This window comes from Dasypus novemcinctus, chromosome 23 (genome assembly GCF_030445035.2).
Source record: "Dasypus novemcinctus isolate mDasNov1 chromosome 23, mDasNov1.1.hap2, whole genome shotgun sequence".
Lineage (NCBI taxonomy): Eukaryota > Metazoa > Chordata > Mammalia > Cingulata > Dasypodidae > Dasypus > Dasypus novemcinctus.
The window spans coordinates 54,575,690-54,596,353 of NC_080695.1; the positions used below are offsets into that span (position 1 = coordinate 54,575,690).

Here is a 20,664-nt window from a genome sequence, read left to right on the forward strand (position 1 = left end):
TGGTCAGGTTCGCTCCGCTGTAGCCAGCGTCTTTCTGGTGGGGAATGTGGGCAAGTGTTAGGGCGAGGGGATTTCAAAGCACATGTCACACTGCCCGGGCAGAGGTTGGTAGTCCCGGTCCGTTCCTCTCCTCCCCCTCCTTTTATTTATTTCAGTATTTTACAATGTGAAGAAACGGCCAAGCTGTCAGGACTTCAGGGCACATTTCCGATGCGGGCTGGGCAGGGGGCTGTCCACCCTGTTCCTTACTGTTTCCCGGAAGACGGTGGGGAAGGTGCGCGCACGTGAAGGCTGAAGGCACGTGGGTGCGCCCGCGCGCGCGCTACGCCGGGCCCTTCGCTCCAGGTATTTGATTGGATGTCTGTTTACACCTGACCGCCCAGCCCCCGGGGGTCAGGTGCTTTCTGGGGTGTGTTGGCAAGGGGTAGTATGGGTGACGGGTGGGGGATGGAGCTCTCCCCTCCCACGGTTCCCCGCAGCCGCGCCCCGACAGTCCGCAGGGAGTCAAGGCGGGCCCCGGAGCTGGGTGGTGGCCCGTTCGCGGCCCCGCCCCTCCCCAACCACGCCCCTCGGGTTGGCCCCGCCCCCACCGCGGGCCCCGCCCCTCTCCCCGACCCAGTGGGCGCCGGCACCACCCCTCGCTCCCAGCATGCCGTGCGGTAGCGGCGGCGCGGCAGGCGGAGTCGGGAGGCGGGGAAGCCGTGGCCGTGTGAGCGTGAGGAGCCGCTGCCACCGCCTCCTCTGCGCCGTCCTCCTCCTCCTGGGCCCGGGCGTCGCGGGCCGCGCACGGCCCTGGAAGAGACGTCGCCTCCCCTTCCTCCGCCTCCCCCTCGCCGCGCCCCTCCCGCCTCCTCGTCCTGCGCTGCGGGTGCAGGCGGAACCCGGAACGGCCGTCCGCCTCCCCCGCCCTCCGCCGCCGCCTCCTCAGCTTCCTCTTCAGCCCCCGGCCGGAGCGAAGTGTCGGCGGCGGCCGGTTCGGGCGGCGACTCGCGCTTCTTCGGGCGGCGGCGCTTGGCCATGTCGTGTCGGGGAAGGTAATGAGCCGCAGAGCCCCGGGGTCTCGGCTGAGCAGCGGCGGCGGCGGCGGCACCAAGTACCCGCGGAGCTGGAATGACTGGCAACCCAGGTGGGTGAGCCGGCGCCGACCCCGCCGCCCCGACCTCCCGGGCCACGCCTCGGGCCGGCCGAGGCCTAGGGCCGCGGGAGCGGGAGGCGCGGCCTAGCCCCTCCACCTCGCCTCGGGAGCCGGGCGCGGCTTCCTGGGTCGCCTCCCGCCCGCGCTGGCGGGGAAGGCCGCCGGGAGGCCCGGCCTCCATGTCTCCCTCTCGCTGCACTTCAGCCCCGGCGCGGGACCCGGGACCCTGGGAACCGGCCGGAGGTACTGACCGAGGGGTTGGGCCCGCGAGGGAGAAAACAGGGGTTTTGGTGCTGGGGGGAATTCGAGTTACTCTCTTGCCTGCAAGTTCGGATTTGAATTGCTATTTTGAGAGTCCAGGGCCCTTTCTGTTAGCCATTCACCTCCTTGGTTCCCCACGCTCTCAGCCCCCCACGTGAAAGACGTCCTCAACTGTTCGCATCTGTGACCCCACGTGTTCATAGAAATATTAAAAAAAAAAAAAACACCCAAAACTCTAGCTAAGGAATATACCTGACTTCAGGCAGGATATTTGTGGAGCATGAGATGAGACCGTGAGTGTGTGTAAGTGGACTCCGACCCACTCTGGTCCTGGGAAATGAAGTTTCGCCCAAGTGCGGGGGCAGTTACTCTGGTGAAGAGCAGTTCTATCCGGACACTTTTGAGAGAATATCCCCTTGTGTATGTATAGAGGCTTTGACTTCACACTTTGAGACACAACCTGGATTTGAGTATATTAGCGTCAGTTAAGAAAAAAATTAATATTCGTTTCTTTTGATTGTGAGGTAATTGTACCTAATTTAGGGCTAATGGCTTCTTACCTCTCTTATCAAATAAGTGTAATGATGCAGGCACAATTTGGAATTGCATCCAGTGTCTAGAAGGACCCACTAAATATACATATTATTTTAGGGTTAGTTGATTCATGGGGCTTTAATACTTGGAAGAATACTTGCATTACCATTGTCCAGAAACCTACAAAATAAATATAAGACACATTAAGAAGACTTTTTGCTTAATAGTTGCATGTAATTCCAACAGTTTGGAAATAATGTTAGGATGTTAACATTTTAAGAAAGATAGAAATATTGAAATAGTCTTTTGGCTGATGGGTGGTACACCTCTTATTTTTAATATCCCCTCCCAAATCCTCTGTCCCTCTTGAGAACTGATGTTTATGATTAGCTGATTTTTAAAATTAATGCCGGAGTCTAGATTGGGATGTTTAGTAATAATAAAAAAAAGTTTGAAAAGCATCCCTTTAACTTGTGATGGTTAGGCTAATGTGTCTCTTTGTAAGGGCTTTAAATGGAATCAGCTGACTAGTTAATTTTTATCTGTAATTGACATCTTTAGTTGTTTTGCACTTACATTGAAATGTGTGACATTTGATTTTTTTTTCCTGCCATCTAACAAATTAGGTGATATATAAGCCTAAATTTGACATTTGAGAGCTCTTCTTCAACAGTGGGTCTCCTATTACTTTTCATTATTGTAATTCAGCATCCTTTATAGGGTTAAAGGACCCTTTACAAATAGTCCTATAGAATTTTTAGAAAAGAATAACTTGTGGTTTGTAGTTCTAAACAAATGAAGTAGCAGACAGGGTTGTAGCCACATGGTGGGGTCACCTGACTTCATAGCTGATAGGTCTGGAGTGGCTTATATAATTATGGAATATATACACGAGTTTATTAATATTACCCATGTTCTTCCAAGCGCTTTATATATTTGCCTTGTTTGGGGGGGAAGCATATAAGCTTTATTCGAACTGTGCTCTGTAACAAAGTCTCAGGACCTCATTAATGCCTAGATAGATGATACTGTGAGATGCACTTGGTTACATGGAGTAACAGTTTGTTAGGAAGTTGGATATACATTCTTTTGTAGAGGAGGAAACTGAGAGGTATGGATATACTCCACTGCATATAATTTGATTAATTTGCATGTTGCTATGCAGTGGTCGCCAACAAAAAAAAAACCCTCACATTTGGTAAATCATCCATTTTCACAAGTTAAATTTGAGACTGTTACTTTGTCCCTTCTCTTTGGAAAGGTGAACGAATATGGTTAGCTGACAGAACGCAGTTTGATCTGCGGTGTTTAAATGGGGGTTTATTTCTCCAAAGGATCTTCAAATGCAGTAGATTCTTTATTGTTCATCTGAATTATTTTGATTGTCTTTTTTTAAAATTCTTTGCCTTTTCTGTCCCATTTCTTCCTGATTTTTTTTTCCATTTTCCTTGATTTAGGCTTCTGAAAAAAATGGGATTTAAAAAAGCAGTTCGTTTCGGTTAGTGTTAGTTTGCCACTTAGTCTGTGGAAACTGTTGAGTCAATCATGGCCATACAGGGAACTTCACACATATTGACAGGAAGTGTTCCAGGTGGCTGACTAGACTAGTGTCGGATGGCAACAGAGCAAGCCCACCTTCCCCAAAATCATACCCTTAGCCTTAAGGAGTTATATAGCATTGGCTTATAGTCTTATTTTTCACTCACTGTACTTTTAGTTAACATTGAGAATGGTTAGGTAAATGAGTAGTTTTAAGTCAGTATTATTACTAGAAATCTGTGGGTTCCTCAAGCTAAGGCTGGGAAGGGGTTCAGGAGCCTCTGAATGCTTTCATTTTTTTTTACATGGAGAAACAAGAATAGTGGCTTCTTATGACCAAGTGTGCTTGACCAGTTTGGAGATGGTTGGTTGCTACTCTCTTCTTTCCCTAAAAAAAGGAGCTATTACCGGTAGGCAAAGTCCAACCTTTCCTTGCCTTTATTTTGGGAAATAATCTTCTAGTTACACCAATCCAGACAGAAGTCATCAAAAATGATTCGTTTTAAAAAATAAATGTATAATTAATTATTGTATGTTTTAATATTCCAAAATGGCATTGATTAACTTGGCATTGGAGTTTAATAAAGATTAATTAATTCATCAAATAAAAGAAAGCATTCAGGTCAACAGAAAACAAGCAGATTTTACTTCTAAACTTGGGAGTCTTAAGACTTTTCATTTAACAGCCATTTGTGTGTGTCTGTCTTAACTGTGCCCAAACATAAGATCTTCCTGCACTTTATTTATTTATTTAAAAGACTTATTTATGTATTTGTCCCCCCTCCCCCCAGTTGTCTGATCTTTCTGTCCATTTGCTGTATGTTCTTCTCTATATGCTTGTCTTCTCCTTAGGTGGCTCCAGGAACCAATCCTGGGACCTTTCTGGAGTGGGACAGAGGCACTCAATCTCTTGTGTCACCTCAGCTCCCTGGTCTGTGGTCTCTTTTCTGTCTCTTTTTGTTGTGTCATCTATACCAGCTCTCCACGCAGGCCAGAACTCCTGCATGGGGCAGCTTTCCAGCACAGGCCAGCTTGGCTTCCCCAGGAGGCACTGGGAATTGAACGCTGGACCTCCTCTATGGTAGATGGGAGCACAGTTGCTTGAGCCACCTCACTTTCCCTTCCTGCACTTTAAAAGTATGAAACCAAATTAAAAATAGCTTCCATTTTTGGTGAAATACAGACATAAAGCTCTCAGAAGTACAAATGCCTTTATTCTTCATTGTGACAGACCAAAAGAGGGAAGAGTACCTTGAAGACAGAAAAGCCAGATACTAGTTAGTTTAATTTGAGAAGCTGGGTTTATGAATTGTCTCTTCAGCCTTTTATAAATCTGTACCAAGTCTGATGGCCATAAGGTAGATTATATAGTGAAATAAATAAAGGATACAATTAAGTAAAGATAAAGATTTTATAGTTATAGAGATTTAGTTAAATAGAATTTAATGGTTACCAATTCTATACCACAGATTTCTAAGTGAACTAAGAAGGTTTTTCAGCTAGTTGTCTTTGGGTGTTTTATTTGGAGGAGTTTTATTTTTTCCATTATAAAATAAAACATTCCTTATAAATATTTGACAGTTGTATTTTTTTCCAGTTAGGCCAGTAGTTTATTAAGAAAATGAGAGAAGAGAAATGGGAGAACAGTTGTATTTTAAAACTGAATATTTAGGAATTTTTATGGCTGTTAGAATTACTGTATAATAGTAGCTCTATTCAAAGAGGCTATAGGTTATATGGAATATAAGAAAGGGCTTTGTAAAATTAAAGCATTATATGAATATTAATTATAGAATTCTTGATTATTTTTAGAAGTGATTAATAGAATTTAAAACCTCGAGAGTCAGAGAAGGGAAAGCTATATAGTTGAGTAGGGAGCAGTGTGGTCTATACAACTATACAATTTTGGCAGAGTAAATTTGGAATGGGAAATCTCAAAAAAAAAAAAAAGGGTTGGGGTGGGGTGAGATCGCAAAATACAAGTTGTCCTTGGAAAAATATAATCAGTTTGGTTAGAGGAATGGGTTCTTCTGAGGAGTAATATGAATAAGAGATGAAGCTGAAAAGCTGAATTGGAGCCATACTGTAGGCTTTGAATTTTAGTATTTGCAGTGGCATCAGGGACCCATTGGAGTTTTACCAGCAGGGAAGTATCATAAGTTAGATTAACTCTAGTTGCCGCTCTCTTTCTCTTATTTACCTTTTTAGTTTGAAATAATTTCATACTTAAAGGATATTCTAAAAAAACAATACACACCCCATACTTAAACATTACCCCACTCACCCAGATACCCAGATTCACCAATTTTAACATTTTGCTACCTTTGTTGTATCATTCTATCATCTATTTGCTGAATATTTGAGAGCAGGTTGCACATATATTCCTTGAACAATATGTTTGTGTACATTCCCTATGGACTAGGATATTCACTTATATAGTCATTATCAAGCTCAGGAAATTTAATATTGATGTAAAACTTACATTCTCTGTTTTGATTTTTCCTTGTCTCCCAATAATGGCCTTTTGAGCTTTATTTCCTCCATTCTTAGATCCCATTCAGTATCATTTATTGCATTTAATTGTCACTATCTCTTTAGTTTCTCTCTTTTTTTTTTTTTAATTGTGGAAACATATATCATAAAGCTTCCCATTCCCACCACTCCCAAACATACTATTCAGTGGGATTAATCCCATTCACAGTGATGCAGTACCCTCACCACCAACCATTATTAGAACTTGCTCTTCACTCCAAACAGAATTCCTACATTCATTTTGCATTACCTACCCATTGCCCCTGTCTCCCAACCCTGGTAAACTGTACTCTACTTTCTGTCTCTGTGAATTTGCATATTCTCTGATCTTTTCTTTGTGGTTACCATGGGGCTTAAATTTAACATCCTAACTCTGCAGCAATCTTGTTTGCTTTGATACCAGCTTAACTTCAGTAGCATACCTCAACTATGTCCCTTCCGTTTCCCTACCTTCATGTAGGTCTTGTCACAGATTACATATTTTTAGATCATGAGTCCAGAATCATTGATTTCTCATTATATTTTATGCATTTGCCTTTTAGAACCTGTAAGAAGCAAAAAGTGTGGAGTTACAAATAATAATATAATAGTACTGGTGTTTATATTTACCCTTGTAATTAGCTTTATTTCTTCGTGTGGCTTCATTCAGTTATCTGGTAGCCTATCCTTTCAACCTGCAGAACTCCTTTTAGCATTTGTTACAGGGCTGGTCCAGTGGTGCCCAAGTTCTTCACCTTATGTTTATCTTGGAATGTCTTATTTCTTCCCTCATTTTTCAAGCTATTGCGGGATACAGAATTCTTGCTTGGCTTTTTGTTTGTTTGTTTGTTTTTTTTTGCTTTCAGCACTTTAAATGTCTTCCCGTTGCTTTCTTGCCACCATGGTTTCTGATAAGAAATTGGCACTTAGGCTTTCTTGTATGTGGTATATTTATTCTGTCTTGTGGCTGTCAGAATTCTCCCTTTATTTTTGGCATTTGGTAGTTTGGTTATAACATAGCATAGCATGGGTCTATTTGGATTTATCCTGCTTGGGGTTCATTGAGCATCTTGGATTTATGTCTGTCATTAACTTTGGGATGTTTTCAGCCATTTTTTTTTTTTCTGAATATTCTCTGCCTCTTTCTCCCTTTTTTCTCCTGCGTCTCCCACAATGTGTATGTTGGTACTCTTGATGGTATCCCACAGGTTCCTCATTCTTTCCTTTTTCTGTTCCTTAGACTTGTTGATTTCAAGACTTCGAGTTCATGAATTCTTTGTTCTGGCAGCTCCAATCTGATGAATACATCTAGGGAATTTTTAATTTCCGTTGCTGAGTCTTTAGCTCTGTTTGGTTCCTTTTCATAATTTCAATCTCTGTATTGATAATAATCTCTTTTCATTCATTGTTTTCATTTATTGTTTCCCAGATTTCCTTTAGTTTTTGTCATGTTAGGACCCATTTTTTAAAGTCTTTGCTATGTCCCAGGTGTGGTCCTCTTCATTGATGGTTTATAATTCTTTCATTTTCTCTTTTGCCTGGAGCCATCGCTTCCTGTGTCCAATGTTTTGTCATCTTTTGAAACCTGGACATTTGATATTTTAGTGTGTTGTCACTGGAATTTAGACTCTCTGGTTTCTGTTCCTTAAGCTTGTATCCAGCTCTGTTATGACAGAGCTTTTCTTGAATGCCAGTAGCTAACAAACAACAGGAATGAAGGAAAAAACCATCTTTCTGGGTATTGGGTTTTTGCAGATTGACCTGTGTGAGTGTTCTTCTTCAGAGTTTATACATGCAATGAATTTGGAGAATAGCTCCAGGCCAATACATAGGGGATTCCCTGATCATTTCTGGGTGTGCCTCTTGAGCCTACAACATGTGACCCTGAAGTATTTGCATGGATTCACATGTCCCCTCTTCCCTAGGAAACCATTTCTTCATGGTCCCAGGACGCACTGTATGTCCTACAGCCAGTGATCCCTTGCCCTGTAAGCAGCTCAACTTGATTGCTCTCCCCCAGCATTCTGTAGGAGTACTCAGTGAGTCCCCTTCAGTGAGCCTTCAGTGAGAACTAAAGCAAGTTCTTGAACAGGAAGTCCCTCAGGCCCCCAGCAGACAGATTGCACAAGACATCAATGGCTTCCAGCATGTGCACAAGGGTTACTCTGCTCCCTCTGGAACTGAGACCAAGGATCTGCCCTGGAAGTGTGGGCCAGCTCTGCCCTGAGCAGGGGAGGGGAGGGGGAAGCACCTGTCAAGGTTCCATGAGATCTTCCTGCTTTTCAGTGGTCTTTTTTCTTTCTTTCTTTCTTTTTTAAGATTTATTCCCCCCCCCCCCAGTTGTCTGCTCTCTCTGTCCATTCGCTCCGTGTTCTTCTGTATCCGCTCCTATCCTTATCAGCGGCACCAGAAATCTGTGTTTCTTTTTGTTGCACCATCTTGTGTCAGCTCTCTGTGTGTGCAGCGCCATTCTTGGGCAGGCTGCACTTTCTTTTGCACTGGGTGGCTCTCCTTACGGGGCGTGCTCTTTGCGCATAGGGACACCCCTGCATGGCATAGCACTCCTTGTGCGCATCAGCACTGCACATAGGCCACCTCCACATGGGTCAAGGAGGCCCAGGGCTTGAACTGTGGACCGCTCATGTGGTAGGCCGATGCCCTATCCATTGGGCCAAGTCCACTTCCCTGGTCTTTTTTCTTGACTCAGGCTCTTCCTGTTACAGCAGTCCTTTAACTGTTTTCTGGAGCTATGGGAAAGATGTTTCTGCAATTTCTTACTGGTGGAGCTTCTCATGCTGCCCATCTTAATGGGGGTGCGGCCTCTAGTTACCTCTTGAAGGGTGTGTGTGTGTGTGTAACTGTAGTAAGAGACATTTATAACAGTCTGGACAAGAGACTGGTGGGGATTTTAATATTCTGTTCTTAATTTAAATTCAGACAAATGTATTCATTTCAGTGTGTGGGAATTTCCATGAGCAAAAGCCCCTCATTTGTTATTTGACACTGATGGAGAATGATCACCAAAAATGATACTTATCTGATCACAGTTCTGTTCATGTTAGAATACTTATATGAAATGTTATATGTAAAACAGAGTATGAGCCATGATGTCATTTGGCAACACTGAATTCTCAAAACACTTTAACTTAGGATTTCCTGCCTTCACTGCCTGGCATATGGAAGACACTTGCCTACTTTCCTTTCTTTCCCTATCCTAATCACCTAAAATAAGTCCCTGAAGCTCCCTTCACTGGACTGGCCTTTATGGATGCACACAAGTAGTCCTATTTGTTCTCTTTCATTAGCATGGCTAACCATTCTCAAACTTTATTATTGTTACTTTGGTTGCCTGTCTGGTTATCTTAATATTTTTTAGAACCTATTTTATTTTGGGGACTACAAAATAAAACATACCCTTCTCCCCTTTTCTAGGGGCCTGACAATAAAGATTGCAGACACTTTGTGGTTTTATTCCAATATGAAATATTCCAGTGTAGTTCCTTTTTAAATTTGTAACTTATTAAATTGCTGTATTGTTTGCTGATACAAAGATGTTCGTGTTTTTATAGTGTTCGTTCTTCTCCATCTTATATTAATTGATTGGGAGTGCCTTTCTTTTCTAATTTATTCTAATTTATTCCTCTAAATTATTTTTAAAACTCCATTGTGTATATATACTTAATTTTTTAAGATAAAATTTGTGTGTGTACAGGTCTTAAATTCACTGAGTTTAAAATTTTTAATTATAGAAGTGGTAGGTTTACAGAAAAATCACGCAGAAAATAGAGTTCCCATAGACATATCCCTCCCCCCATTATTGACACCTTGTATTAGTGTGGTACATTTGTTAAAATTGATGAAAGTATATGTTTATAATTATACTGTTAACTATATCATTATTTCCATTAGGGTTCCCTGTTTGTGTGGTATAGACATATGTTGTTGGTTTTTAATTTTTAAGTTCACTGTGTTTTATCAAGTATATAACTTGTGTAAGCACAACTCCAATCAAGATATAGATACACCATGGCTTTTCAGTTGGATTACATCCCTTCCCCCCCAAAAACACACACAAAGTAGTAGAGTACACAGGTAGATCTTGTCTTAAATTTTTTTGTAGCAGGGAAGTCTTTGAATATGGTCTTATGATGTATTACCAACATACAGCTTCTGAGGATTGATGACCGCATCTTCTGTGTATTTCTATTATTCCTCATTTGCTTATAAACATTGTTAATTTACTTAGGGTAAATGAAGAGCACCAGTTTCAGCTGGTGGGTACATCATTAAACCTCAAATATTTGAGACCCAGAACACAGAGAAGCTGATAGGTTTAGTTTATGATGTTACCTCCTGTGGCTTAGTTCTACTTTCATACTTTCCATAATCTAAATATTTCCATTAAGATCTCTACCTCACTTATCTCTGACCTCTGTGATCTCTCTCCTTTCTGAACCTTACTGCAGGTCCACAATGAAAAGTAGCGTGTGCTTATTGCTTCCATTTGTCTGCTTTGACCTCCCAACTAGTTAAAGTCCCTGAGGGCTGAACTCAGACCTTTTCTCCCCTGCTTCTGTCATGGCTTTTTGCGCTCTCCAAGCTCATTCCTGCCTTAGGGCCTTGGCATGTGCTTTTCTTTATGCCTAGATTGCTCTTCTCACAGTATTTGACCTGGCTGTACTCATGCCAGTCTCAGTCTAACTGTCAGCTCCTCAGGGAGAGAGAAGCCCTCTCTAACATACCACCCCAGGTTTTCTTTATGGTACTTATTACTGTCTGAAATTTTCCTGTTTCTCCCTGATAAAACCTAACCTTCATATGTGCCTGGATCTTGTATAGCTGTTTTTGCTATGTATCTCCTTCTTTTCTACTAGTGCATCAATAAATAATATGTGCTCTATATTACAGTGTCCCTTTTCAAGTAAATACATGAAAATGGGATTCCACAAGTTTGTTTCTGTAGCGCTAATTTAAGTTTACAACACTCTTACAGTAGGAGACATTTTGGAGGGTACTGTTTTTGTACTGCAGGGCAGGTTAGCCCGAGCTAGCAATTTAAGTAAACTGAACAAGTTCAAAGGGATATTGTTCTAATGTGCTTAGGTGGTCAGATTTCTTATAAAAGAAATAATATCGTAATTTCAAAGATGCATAGATTTTTATTCATCTTGAAAACAACCTTGTTGACATATTAAACATATTTTCATGTTGTCCTCTTATTATTCACTGCATGTATTTGCACATTATTAATCTGATGACTACAAAATTAAGCACTGAGTTGAGCCTGTTGGCATTCTCTGACAATGCCTGGGGAAACAAAACTTCTTGCCCATTGTGTATCTATTGATTGGGGAATGACTGAAATCCACTTTTCCCTGAATCAACAGATTCCTAACGGTAGTGAACTACTTCCTTCATTTTACTCTTCATACCCTTTCAAAAAAAGGAAGTTAGATTAACTATTAGAAATTATCGTGGTTAGGACGTCTACCACATGGGAGGTCCGCGGTTCAAACCCCCGGCCTCCTTGACCCATGTGGAGCTGGCCCATGCATAGTGCTGATGCGCACAAGGAGTGCCCAGCCACGCAGGGGTGTCCCCCGCATAGGGGAGCCCCACGTACAAGGAGTACGCCCCATAAGGAGAACCGCCTAGCGCGAAAGAAAGTGCAGCCTGCCCAGGAATGGCGCCGCACACACAAGATGACGCAGCAAAAAGAAACACAGATTCTCATGCCGCTGACAACAACAGAAACTGACAAAGAAGACGCAGCAAATAAACACAGAGAACAGACAACCAGGGTGGGGGGGAAGGGGAGAGGAAAAAAAAAAAAGAGAAATTATCCCCTTTGACAATGTTGCTATTCATACAGTATGTCTGGAACCTTGTGGTTATTGTTTAAAAGCCTTTAAAAGTTTTTAAATTTATTTTTTATTTTTTAAAAGATACCTAGATTACGTAAATGTAACATAAAAAATAAAGGGAATTCCCACATGCCCTGCTCCTCACATCTCCCACACTTTCCCACATTAACAACATCCCTCATTAGTGGTTCATTTGTTGCAATTGATGAACACATTTTGGAGCACTGCCACTAAGTACAGATTACAATTTACATTGTAGTTTGCACTCTCTCTGCACAATTTTGTTAAGTTATGACAAGATAAACAATGGCCTGTATCTGTCATTGCAGTGTCCTTCAGAACAATTCCCAAGTCCCAGAAATACCCCCTTATTACACCTGTTTTTCCCTCTTGCTACCCTCAGAACCTCCAGTGGCCACTGCGTCCACACCAATGAAAGCTTTTTCCATTGCTAGAATCACAGTCTATAGTAGAATACTAGTAAGTCTACTTTAGTCCATAGTTTGTTCCCCAATCCTTGGGATTCTGGGATGGTGATGTCCACTCCAACTCTAGTTGAGAGGGGTCTTTGGTCCCATAGGGCCAATGGATGGGACTCTCGGTTCCTTGGTATGGTGGTTTTCCATCTTCACCTCCTGGGTAAGACCAATGAACTGGAGAGTAGGTATTGCAACTCCATTTGGATTCAGGGCCCAGCTGGTACATGAACAGCCCAAAGATTTAAGTCTCTTGGATTTACACCTGACAACTCTAGTACTAATTATAGGTTCATATAGAAGGACAGAAGAGCCATGTGTAGGAAACCACAACTGAGTCCAACTCAGTCACACTGGGGAGCATAAATTTCAAAGTAGGACCCACTGGCAAGGCACCTAACTCCTGAGCTATCTGCCCCAACTTTAGTGTTTGGATGTCTCCAGAGCCCTCAGGAGCCCCCCTATTTGGCGTGGTATCTACTTTGGCATTCAGTGAGATCCTTCTGAGACATGCATAAGTGTAACCTCTGGGATAACCTCCTGACTCACCTTCAAGTCTTTTAGCCGTATAAACTCATTTGTCTGTACCTTTTTCCCCCTTTTGGTCAAGGTCTTTTTCCAGTTGCATTGTTAGTTGGTGCTTCGTAGTAATCCCTTGGTGGCAGGGGTTCATGTCCCATGTTGGTGGGAAGGTAATGTGTTTATATGCTAAGTTTGGCTTAGAGAGAGACCAAACCTCACTGAGGTAACTCTCAGGAGATAACTCTTAGGCACCCTGTAATACTAGGCTAAGTTTCAATTTCAAAAGTAAAGGTTCATAAGCACAGTCATCAATATCAATGGCCTATCAGGGGACCGTCCTCCGTCACTGGTCATTGTCCCTGCAACTCAGGGACTTGAAATCTAAAAGATTTTTCAGAGGGGCTTCTGGTGTCAAAATTAAAGTTTGTTTTTGTTATATAGAACTTCCTGGGTTATGCTTTTTCTCTTTGTAGAGAACCTAAGCATCAGGAACCTAAGCAGGCCTTTGGTAGTTCCAGAAGAAAATTTATTAGTGGCTCTGCAGTAGGTTTAAGGTAATTGTTTAACATTCATGTATTCAAGTCTCTGGGGACCTAGGGATGAAAAAAATGTTAAACTATTAGTTAGATCTTTGTTTTTGGGTGGCATCCAATGTGTTTGCATGCCATCCTTGAGCAAGGGTCATGCTAATCTTCTCTGTATCCAGAGAAGTACATATATGTATATATGTACATATATGTATACGGCTGCACATATACTAAAATCCTAAATCCTAATTTTAGTATATGTGCTGCCAAAGCGAGCACGTCATCCAATATATTAATACCTTTTCTCTTGATTAGGGAAAAGTCTCCACTAATAAATGTCTTAGACTCTCTAGTGACACATGCTAGTAGTTCCTCTGTATTTGATAGCATTAGCAGTATTTTAGTTTTTACTGAAGCCTTTTGAATTTTGTTTTCACTCTTACTTGAATTTGTTAGTTGAAAACTTGTCTGCCTTCCCCACATTTAGCATTTCAATCTTCTGTTTTAGGTAAAAATGATGTGTGTGTAAAATGTAAAATTTTATCTTGGACTATTTAACTCTTTACAGGGACCTATGACTTTCACCTCTTAAGGGTCTCCTTAATTTATCTAGGGAACCTGATACCCTAATAATCTTAATCCTGGGTCTTCTTACCTGAAATATAAAACTTTATTTCCAGCCTCTTTGATTTGCTTCTAACACTAGAAAGGTAGACTCATTGCCCCAATGACAGTGTCTATGTTGGCTTTCTGAGAGTTGCCAGAACTTAGAAACAAAAACCTTTTTTAAAAAAAAATTTTTTTATTGAAGTATACCATTCATCCATGAATATGCATAAACAATAAGTGTATAGGAAAAGTTGTGAACTTACAAAATAAATATGCATAACGTCATACAGGGATCCCATACACCATCCCTACACCAACACCTTGCATTGTTGTGAAACATTCGTTGCAAACTACGGAAGACCATTGTCAAATTATTACTACTAACTGTAGTCCCTATCTTACATTTTTCTCCCAACCCACCCTAAATATGTATTTGTTACAGAGGTTGTGAACGTACAAAACAATCGTATACATGTGTAGAATTCTCATACAACACCCCCTCACCAACATACCATCATGAGATAATATCATCAGACTACTGCTACCAAACATGGTCCATAGCGTACATTTGGTACATTTTTTCCATACCCCCCCTTTATCAACATAGTACACATTTGGCATTGATGTAAGAATATTACAGTATTGCTGTTAACCACAGTCCATGGGCCACATCAGTTGTATTTTTCCCATGCTTCCCCATGTTCCCACCACCCTGCAATAGTGATATACATCTGCTCTTTCTCACAGAAGTACAGTCTTGCATCTGTACCATCAACCACAATTTTTATTCACCTCTGGATTCACTGTGTTATGCAGTGCAATCCCTAGGTTATTCTCTGGCTTTCCTTCAGTTGACATTTACTTTCCCAGACTACCCTTTTCAGCCACACGTTCTATAATGTGCTACCATCAACTCTATTTCCACACTTATATAGTCAATTAAAACTTCTACATAGTTAAGCACCAGTAGTTCTTCCTTTTTTTTTTTTTTTCAGTAGTTCTTAATCCTCCTCTTATCTTCCAGTAACCTATACTCTAGGTTTTAACTCTATGCATTTACTCTTCATATTTAGTTTATATTAGTGAGACCATGCAATGTTTGTACTTTTGTGTCTGGCTTGTTTTGCTTAGCATAATGTCTTCAAGATTCATCCATGTTATCATGTGTGTCCCAATTTCATTTCTTCTTACTGAGACATTGTATTCCATTGTATGTATATACCACATTTTGTTTATCCATTCATTGGTTGATGGACATTTGGGCTTCCATCTTTTGGCAGTTGTGAATAATGCTGCTGTGAACATTGGTGTACAGATATCTGTGTCATAGTTTTTAGTTCTTCTGGATATATTTCTAGTAGAGGAGTTGTTGGATTATATGACAAGACACAAAAACTTTTTAATATGAGGAAAGATGTCATATTTTGTTTCTTTGTTCTTCGTAGAGTTCTCTGATTACAGAGTAAAAAGATCCATAGATGATCACTGATATCACACAGTGAGGTACAGTGGAATAAATACATATATATTTAATTGAAAAGAAAATGTGTCCTGGAATTATTTCCTAAAAAGACCGATCATTTTCTTGCCTGTCCTTATGTTTTCTGGGTATATAAAAGTGAAGAAAAATGAAAATATAGCAGGTTTCCTAGCAGAGGGACTATGCAGCTTGAAATTTAGAGTTTATTCATTAGTCAGGTTTAAAAGAATCTACCATAAACGCACTTTGTACTGTTGTTTTTAAAGGACTTGAGTTAGAACTCTGTTAAATATGATTAATTTCGTTATTTGAAATAGCAATAACATTTTAAAAATATGTGATATCTTGCACTGTTTTTGAAAACATTGAAATTAAAAATGAACCTATTATGTTTATTAGTAAAGATTGCATGTGAGGGTGGGGGTTAATCAAGTCACTGACTTTAAAACCGAGTTTTTTAAAAGACATTTTACTTAATTAAAATGGCTGATCTTATAAAGTTACTACAATGCTAGTGTTCCTTACGTTTTTATTGTAATTTTATTGAGGAAATAAAAATTATACTAATATAATTGAAAAATCACCTTGCTGTTTTAATAACTGCATTGGTGAAGTTAGATATAGAACCAAGGTATTTTAGATTCCTTTCTAAGGTGTATTTATTTTTTTAGGAATGTGTATTTTATTTTTTTTTTTATTGATTCTTTACAAATATTTATCTTAGTTGAGGCTGGTGTCATGAAAATAGCAGTGGTCTAAGAATGAGAAGATAAAGGTCTATTGTACAGTTACTACTAGCTGTGCCTCTGAGGAGGTAATGCTTGCCTTCCCCAAGATATAAGATTATAAGGTTAAAAATAAAGTCTGGTAAATTTCTTTAAAAACTGTTAAAAGTGCTACACAGACGTATTTATATTGCTATTTTTAAATCAGATTTGGCATTATGAAGAACTTCCCCCTCTTTTATCCCTTTTTTCCTCAAAAGTTTGAGAAGGATAAAAATGAAATTTGAATTAGAGTACTAGAGGGTGTATGTGCATTGTAACTCTGAAAAATTCTAATAAGAGTGTTTGTGTCCAGTTCTCCTAGAGCAGGGGTTCATAACCAGGGGTCCAGTGACCCACCAGGGGTCTGTGGAAAGATTTCACGGGGTCTGTGAGCTTGAATGGAAAAAAATCAATTTATTATCTTTATTTTTTCTGACCTCTGATGTTGAGTGTTGTAAAACGATCTGCCGCTACATTCTGAGAAGGGGTCGGTGGTTTTCACCTGACTCGCAAAGGAGTCTGTGGAACAAAAAAAGTTTAAGAATCCTGTCCTAGAGGATATAAGAATAAAAGTTCTTAAAATTTAAAAATTCCTATTTATGGCATAAAATATTCATGATATTAATGTTTATATGCACACATAAAAATATATTGGTGAAGGATGGAATTAACTGCTCTTTAGTAGTTCTCATTCTACATTTTTTGATATGTTACCGTTAGGCTATAAGCCTATTTCAAGTTGGCTAATGAGGAATTTCATGTTAGAGCTACATCATTCTTTACTTTTTCTCCATATCTCTTTATTCACATTTAAGAACTAGTTGAAATTATGAGCCAGCAAAAATAATCTTTCTGGCTAACTGAATATATTGGAGGACAGGTGCAAATGGAATTAAATTGAGAGAGGGGGAAGTGAATGTGGCTCAAATGGTTGAGTGCCAGCTGACCACATAAGAGATCCTGGGTTCAGTCACCAGCCCTGGTATCTCAAAAAGAAAAAAGAGGGTAGGGGTAACTTGTACGTTGCTTAACTTTTATTATACATTTGGAATATAAGAACTGATTCTTACAACACCATTTGAATGTTGCATTACCCTCTCCTCCCCACCCCCAATCTAGTGTGTGTGTGTTTTTAAGGTGGAACGGGGATGTCAGGGTCATGGAAAGGTTATATTCTGGTGTAATAGTTTTAAGTACTTAAAACACACACACCACATGTCTTCTAAGCAAAGATAGGAATTAATGTGTATACTGTATTAAGCTATCATATATTGGTACTATTTTAAATTGTACTGTAAATTTACTCAAAATGAGTAAATGGTTGCTGTCTCCTAAAGAACTTCATATCCAGAAACATTGGTCTTTTTCTTCTGTTGTAAAATGGATTTACAAAAGTTCCTTATTTTAAACCACTTAATCTGATAAACGTACATTTAGTATAAAATGTAACAGAAGGATAAAGGATTGTACAGAGTTTGTAGGTTTAAAATACCTGAAGTAAAGATTTTGAATCATTTCTTAGCCTTGTTAAACTTAAGGCTAAGTACTTTAATAAATTTCTGGCTACTGCTAGCACAGTAGAAGCAGTGCTTCCTGGCTGTTGATTGCTGTATGCTAGTATGTTTCAATAGCTACCCAAAGTGTGTTCATTTAATACATTTTTCTACAGTTAGAAAAGAAAAAATAGTGTAATTATCCTGAAAAGTATCTTCCTTTCCCAACTATTTGGTTCTTCTGAAGTTTGTCTGTGAGACTTTTTAAAAACAAACAAAAAACCGGAAGGAAATGGCTGTATCAAGATCACCCATGAAAAATAGGTCCGGGTGCTTAAGTAGAAGAGTATACTATATATACATATTTTATTTCTGATTACAGACAGCATATTTGTTTACCAATTTGGTGTTTTAATAGCGATTCTAATCCTACCCCCAGGATACCTAAAAGGAGACATATCCTATAGTGTTACTGGGTATGGTGAAACGAATAAGAATGAATTGCGGGGTGGGGGTGAGGGGTTGTGTGTATGATTTGAAAGCCTTCTACTTTGTTTCTAGTAATGTGTTCCTCTTTGAATCACTGGTGTCGAAAATGAAAATCAATAAGTGCCTTTTCATGTTTGCCAGTGCATTTATGATGTGTTATATGTTTCAGGAACATGTGGGTAGTTGCATGGTGCAGTATTGCTCTTTTGGTGTCCCTAAACCTTGACCATGCCCAAGATCTGTGGTTTGTCCTCTTGTGGTTGAGTTGTAAAAGTTCTTTATACCTTTATCAGATATGGTTTGTAACTATTTTTCCCAGTCCTGTGGGATATCTTCTCACTTTCTTGATATTGTCCTTTGCACAAAAATAAGGTTTTGAAAATGCATATTAAGTAGATAAAATTCTGAAAGCATTTAAATATATTGATGAGCTCGCTCTTTCTATTTTTGACCTGTGTGTGTGTGTATGTGTGTGTGTGTGTTCAGAAAAGTAATGATTAAGAGTATGAGAATACTGAATTTTATTTAAGGAAGGTTTTTTTTTTTTGTTTTTTGTTTTGCTTTTTAAGGACATACCTGGGACTTTGTTCATATGAAACAGGTTCTCAAACCCTGAGCTATTCCTGCTCCACTAAGGAAGTTTTAATTGGGAAGATTTTTATTTAATTTAAACAACCCTAATGGATTTTTTTAAAGATTTTAAAAAAAAATTTCTCCCCCTTCCCCACGCCCCCCACCCCCACCCCCCAGTTGTCTCCTCTCTGTGTCCATTCGCTGTGTCTTCTTCTGTGCCCGCTTGCATTCTTGTGAGTGGCACCCAGAATCTGTGTCTCGTTTTGTTGCGTCATCTTGCTGTGTCAGCTCTCTGTGTGTATGGCACCATTCCTGGGCAGCCTGCACTTTTTTCACGCTGGGTGGCTCTTCTTATGGGGTGTACTCCTTGCGCGTGGGACTCCCCTGTGCAGGGGACACCCCTGCTTGGCACTCCTTGTGCGCATCAGCACTGCATATGGGCAGCCTACACGGGTCAAGGAGGCCCTGGGTTTGAACCTTGGACCTCTCATGTGGTAGGCAGACCCCCTGTCCGTTGGGCCAAATCCGCTTCCCCTAATGGATTTTGAACTGAGGTCATCTCTAGTCCATTCCCTTACCCCCTCCATGTACCAGCAACTATGCAGTTTTCTTTTTCCTACTGAAATGTGTGTTGTATAATGTAGCCGTGCCTTCAGTACTAAACATTTAAATCAAATGAGCAAACTGAAACTAGAATATAACTAAGTATGAACTAGTAGGGATAGACTGTTTAGAGAGTTTGAAGGAGAGGCTGAAGGATTGGATTTCTTCTGAAATCACAGAATATTTTATACTCCTTGAAACTAGTGCTAATTTAAGAGTATTTTCTTTTCTTTTAGATTATAAGTTCTTAGAGAGCTGGAACCATCTTGGTTCATCTTTTGAAGTGTATAGCTCTTACTCAGTGCTCTTCTTGTAGTAGATGGTCCAGAACATATTGTTGATAGTAATAGAAAGTTTTGGAGAAGTGTGGGTTGCAGGTTGAATTTTGTATAAAAGTTATTTTGAGTTAGATTAAGAGACTGCAATTGAGGGTCAAAGAAAAGGCCTGGATGATGGACTAGGCAGTCTTTATTAAGTCAACACATGTTTTATGTGCCCTCTAGGTCCTGGGGATACAATGAAAAGCAAAATTGACAGTCTCCTGCCCTGGTATTTACAGTCTGTGGGCAGAAGACCCAGTTAAATAAACACTTAAATGGTGTAAGTAAGGGTAGGTGCTCTGGTAGCACCTGTGTAGCCCGCCTAAGGGGAATAAGAAACTTTGCAAAGGAAAGCTCAGGCTTGAAGAATAGAGCTGAATTGGTAGAGTTATAATCGAAAAGGGAAGCAGAGTATATAGGATGTAAGAGCAGTGGGAGTGACATAGGATTTATGTTTTATAAGAATTATTTTTGTTATATGTGGAGGATCGATGGATTAGAGATGAAAATTGGAGGTTGGGAGACAGACTGATCAAATAATGCTATTTATTAAAAAATAACCTTTGATAGTACCATGTATTCAAATGAGGAATACCAGGAGGAAAGGGCTGGTTGTTGTATTTGAGGCATTGAGATAGTTTCTAACCAGTTGAGTGTATAGGTCTGGATGTCAGAGTAGATATCTATGATGGAGGCCTACATTTGGTAGTCAGTGGCATACACGTGGCAAATGCTGTCATCAGCATGGATTGGGAGAGGGTTTGTAAATGAGATGAGTAGAGGGCCCCAGACCAGGCTTTGAGGATTCAGAGTTTTAGTGGTTTGAGGGGAGAGGCCGAGTAAACCTGCAGAGGGCCTGAAAAAGTAAAACAGAGAGGTAGGAAGAAAAGCATACTATAACATCCCATAAGCCATAAGAAGAACATTTTTTAAAGGAAGGGAGGCATCCAGTTATTTTGAA

General features: G+C 40.2%; 1 protein-coding gene and 1 pseudogene across 3 annotated transcripts in view; one reads left to right on the forward strand and one right to left on the reverse strand.

The window, feature by feature from the left end:
• The first annotated feature begins 646 nt into the window (after window positions 1–646).
• The window catches only part of SMG1 (SMG1 nonsense mediated mRNA decay associated PI3K related kinase), a 109,881-nt gene continuing 89,863 nt past the window's right edge, over window positions 647–20,664 (forward strand). For 2 of the 3 annotated variants that reach the window (XM_058286372.1, XM_058286373.1), the window contains exon 1: window positions 647–1,126. In XM_058286372.1, coding sequence (XP_058142355.1) covers window positions 1,038–1,126 — 89 coding nt within the window. In that variant the 5' untranslated portion in view covers window positions 647–1,037. The remainder of the gene's footprint in view (window positions 1,127–20,664) is intronic. The other variant, XM_058286374.2, reaches the window with a different exon arrangement.
• On the reverse strand, window positions 13,476–13,576 carry LOC111767381 (U6 spliceosomal RNA; annotated as a pseudogene).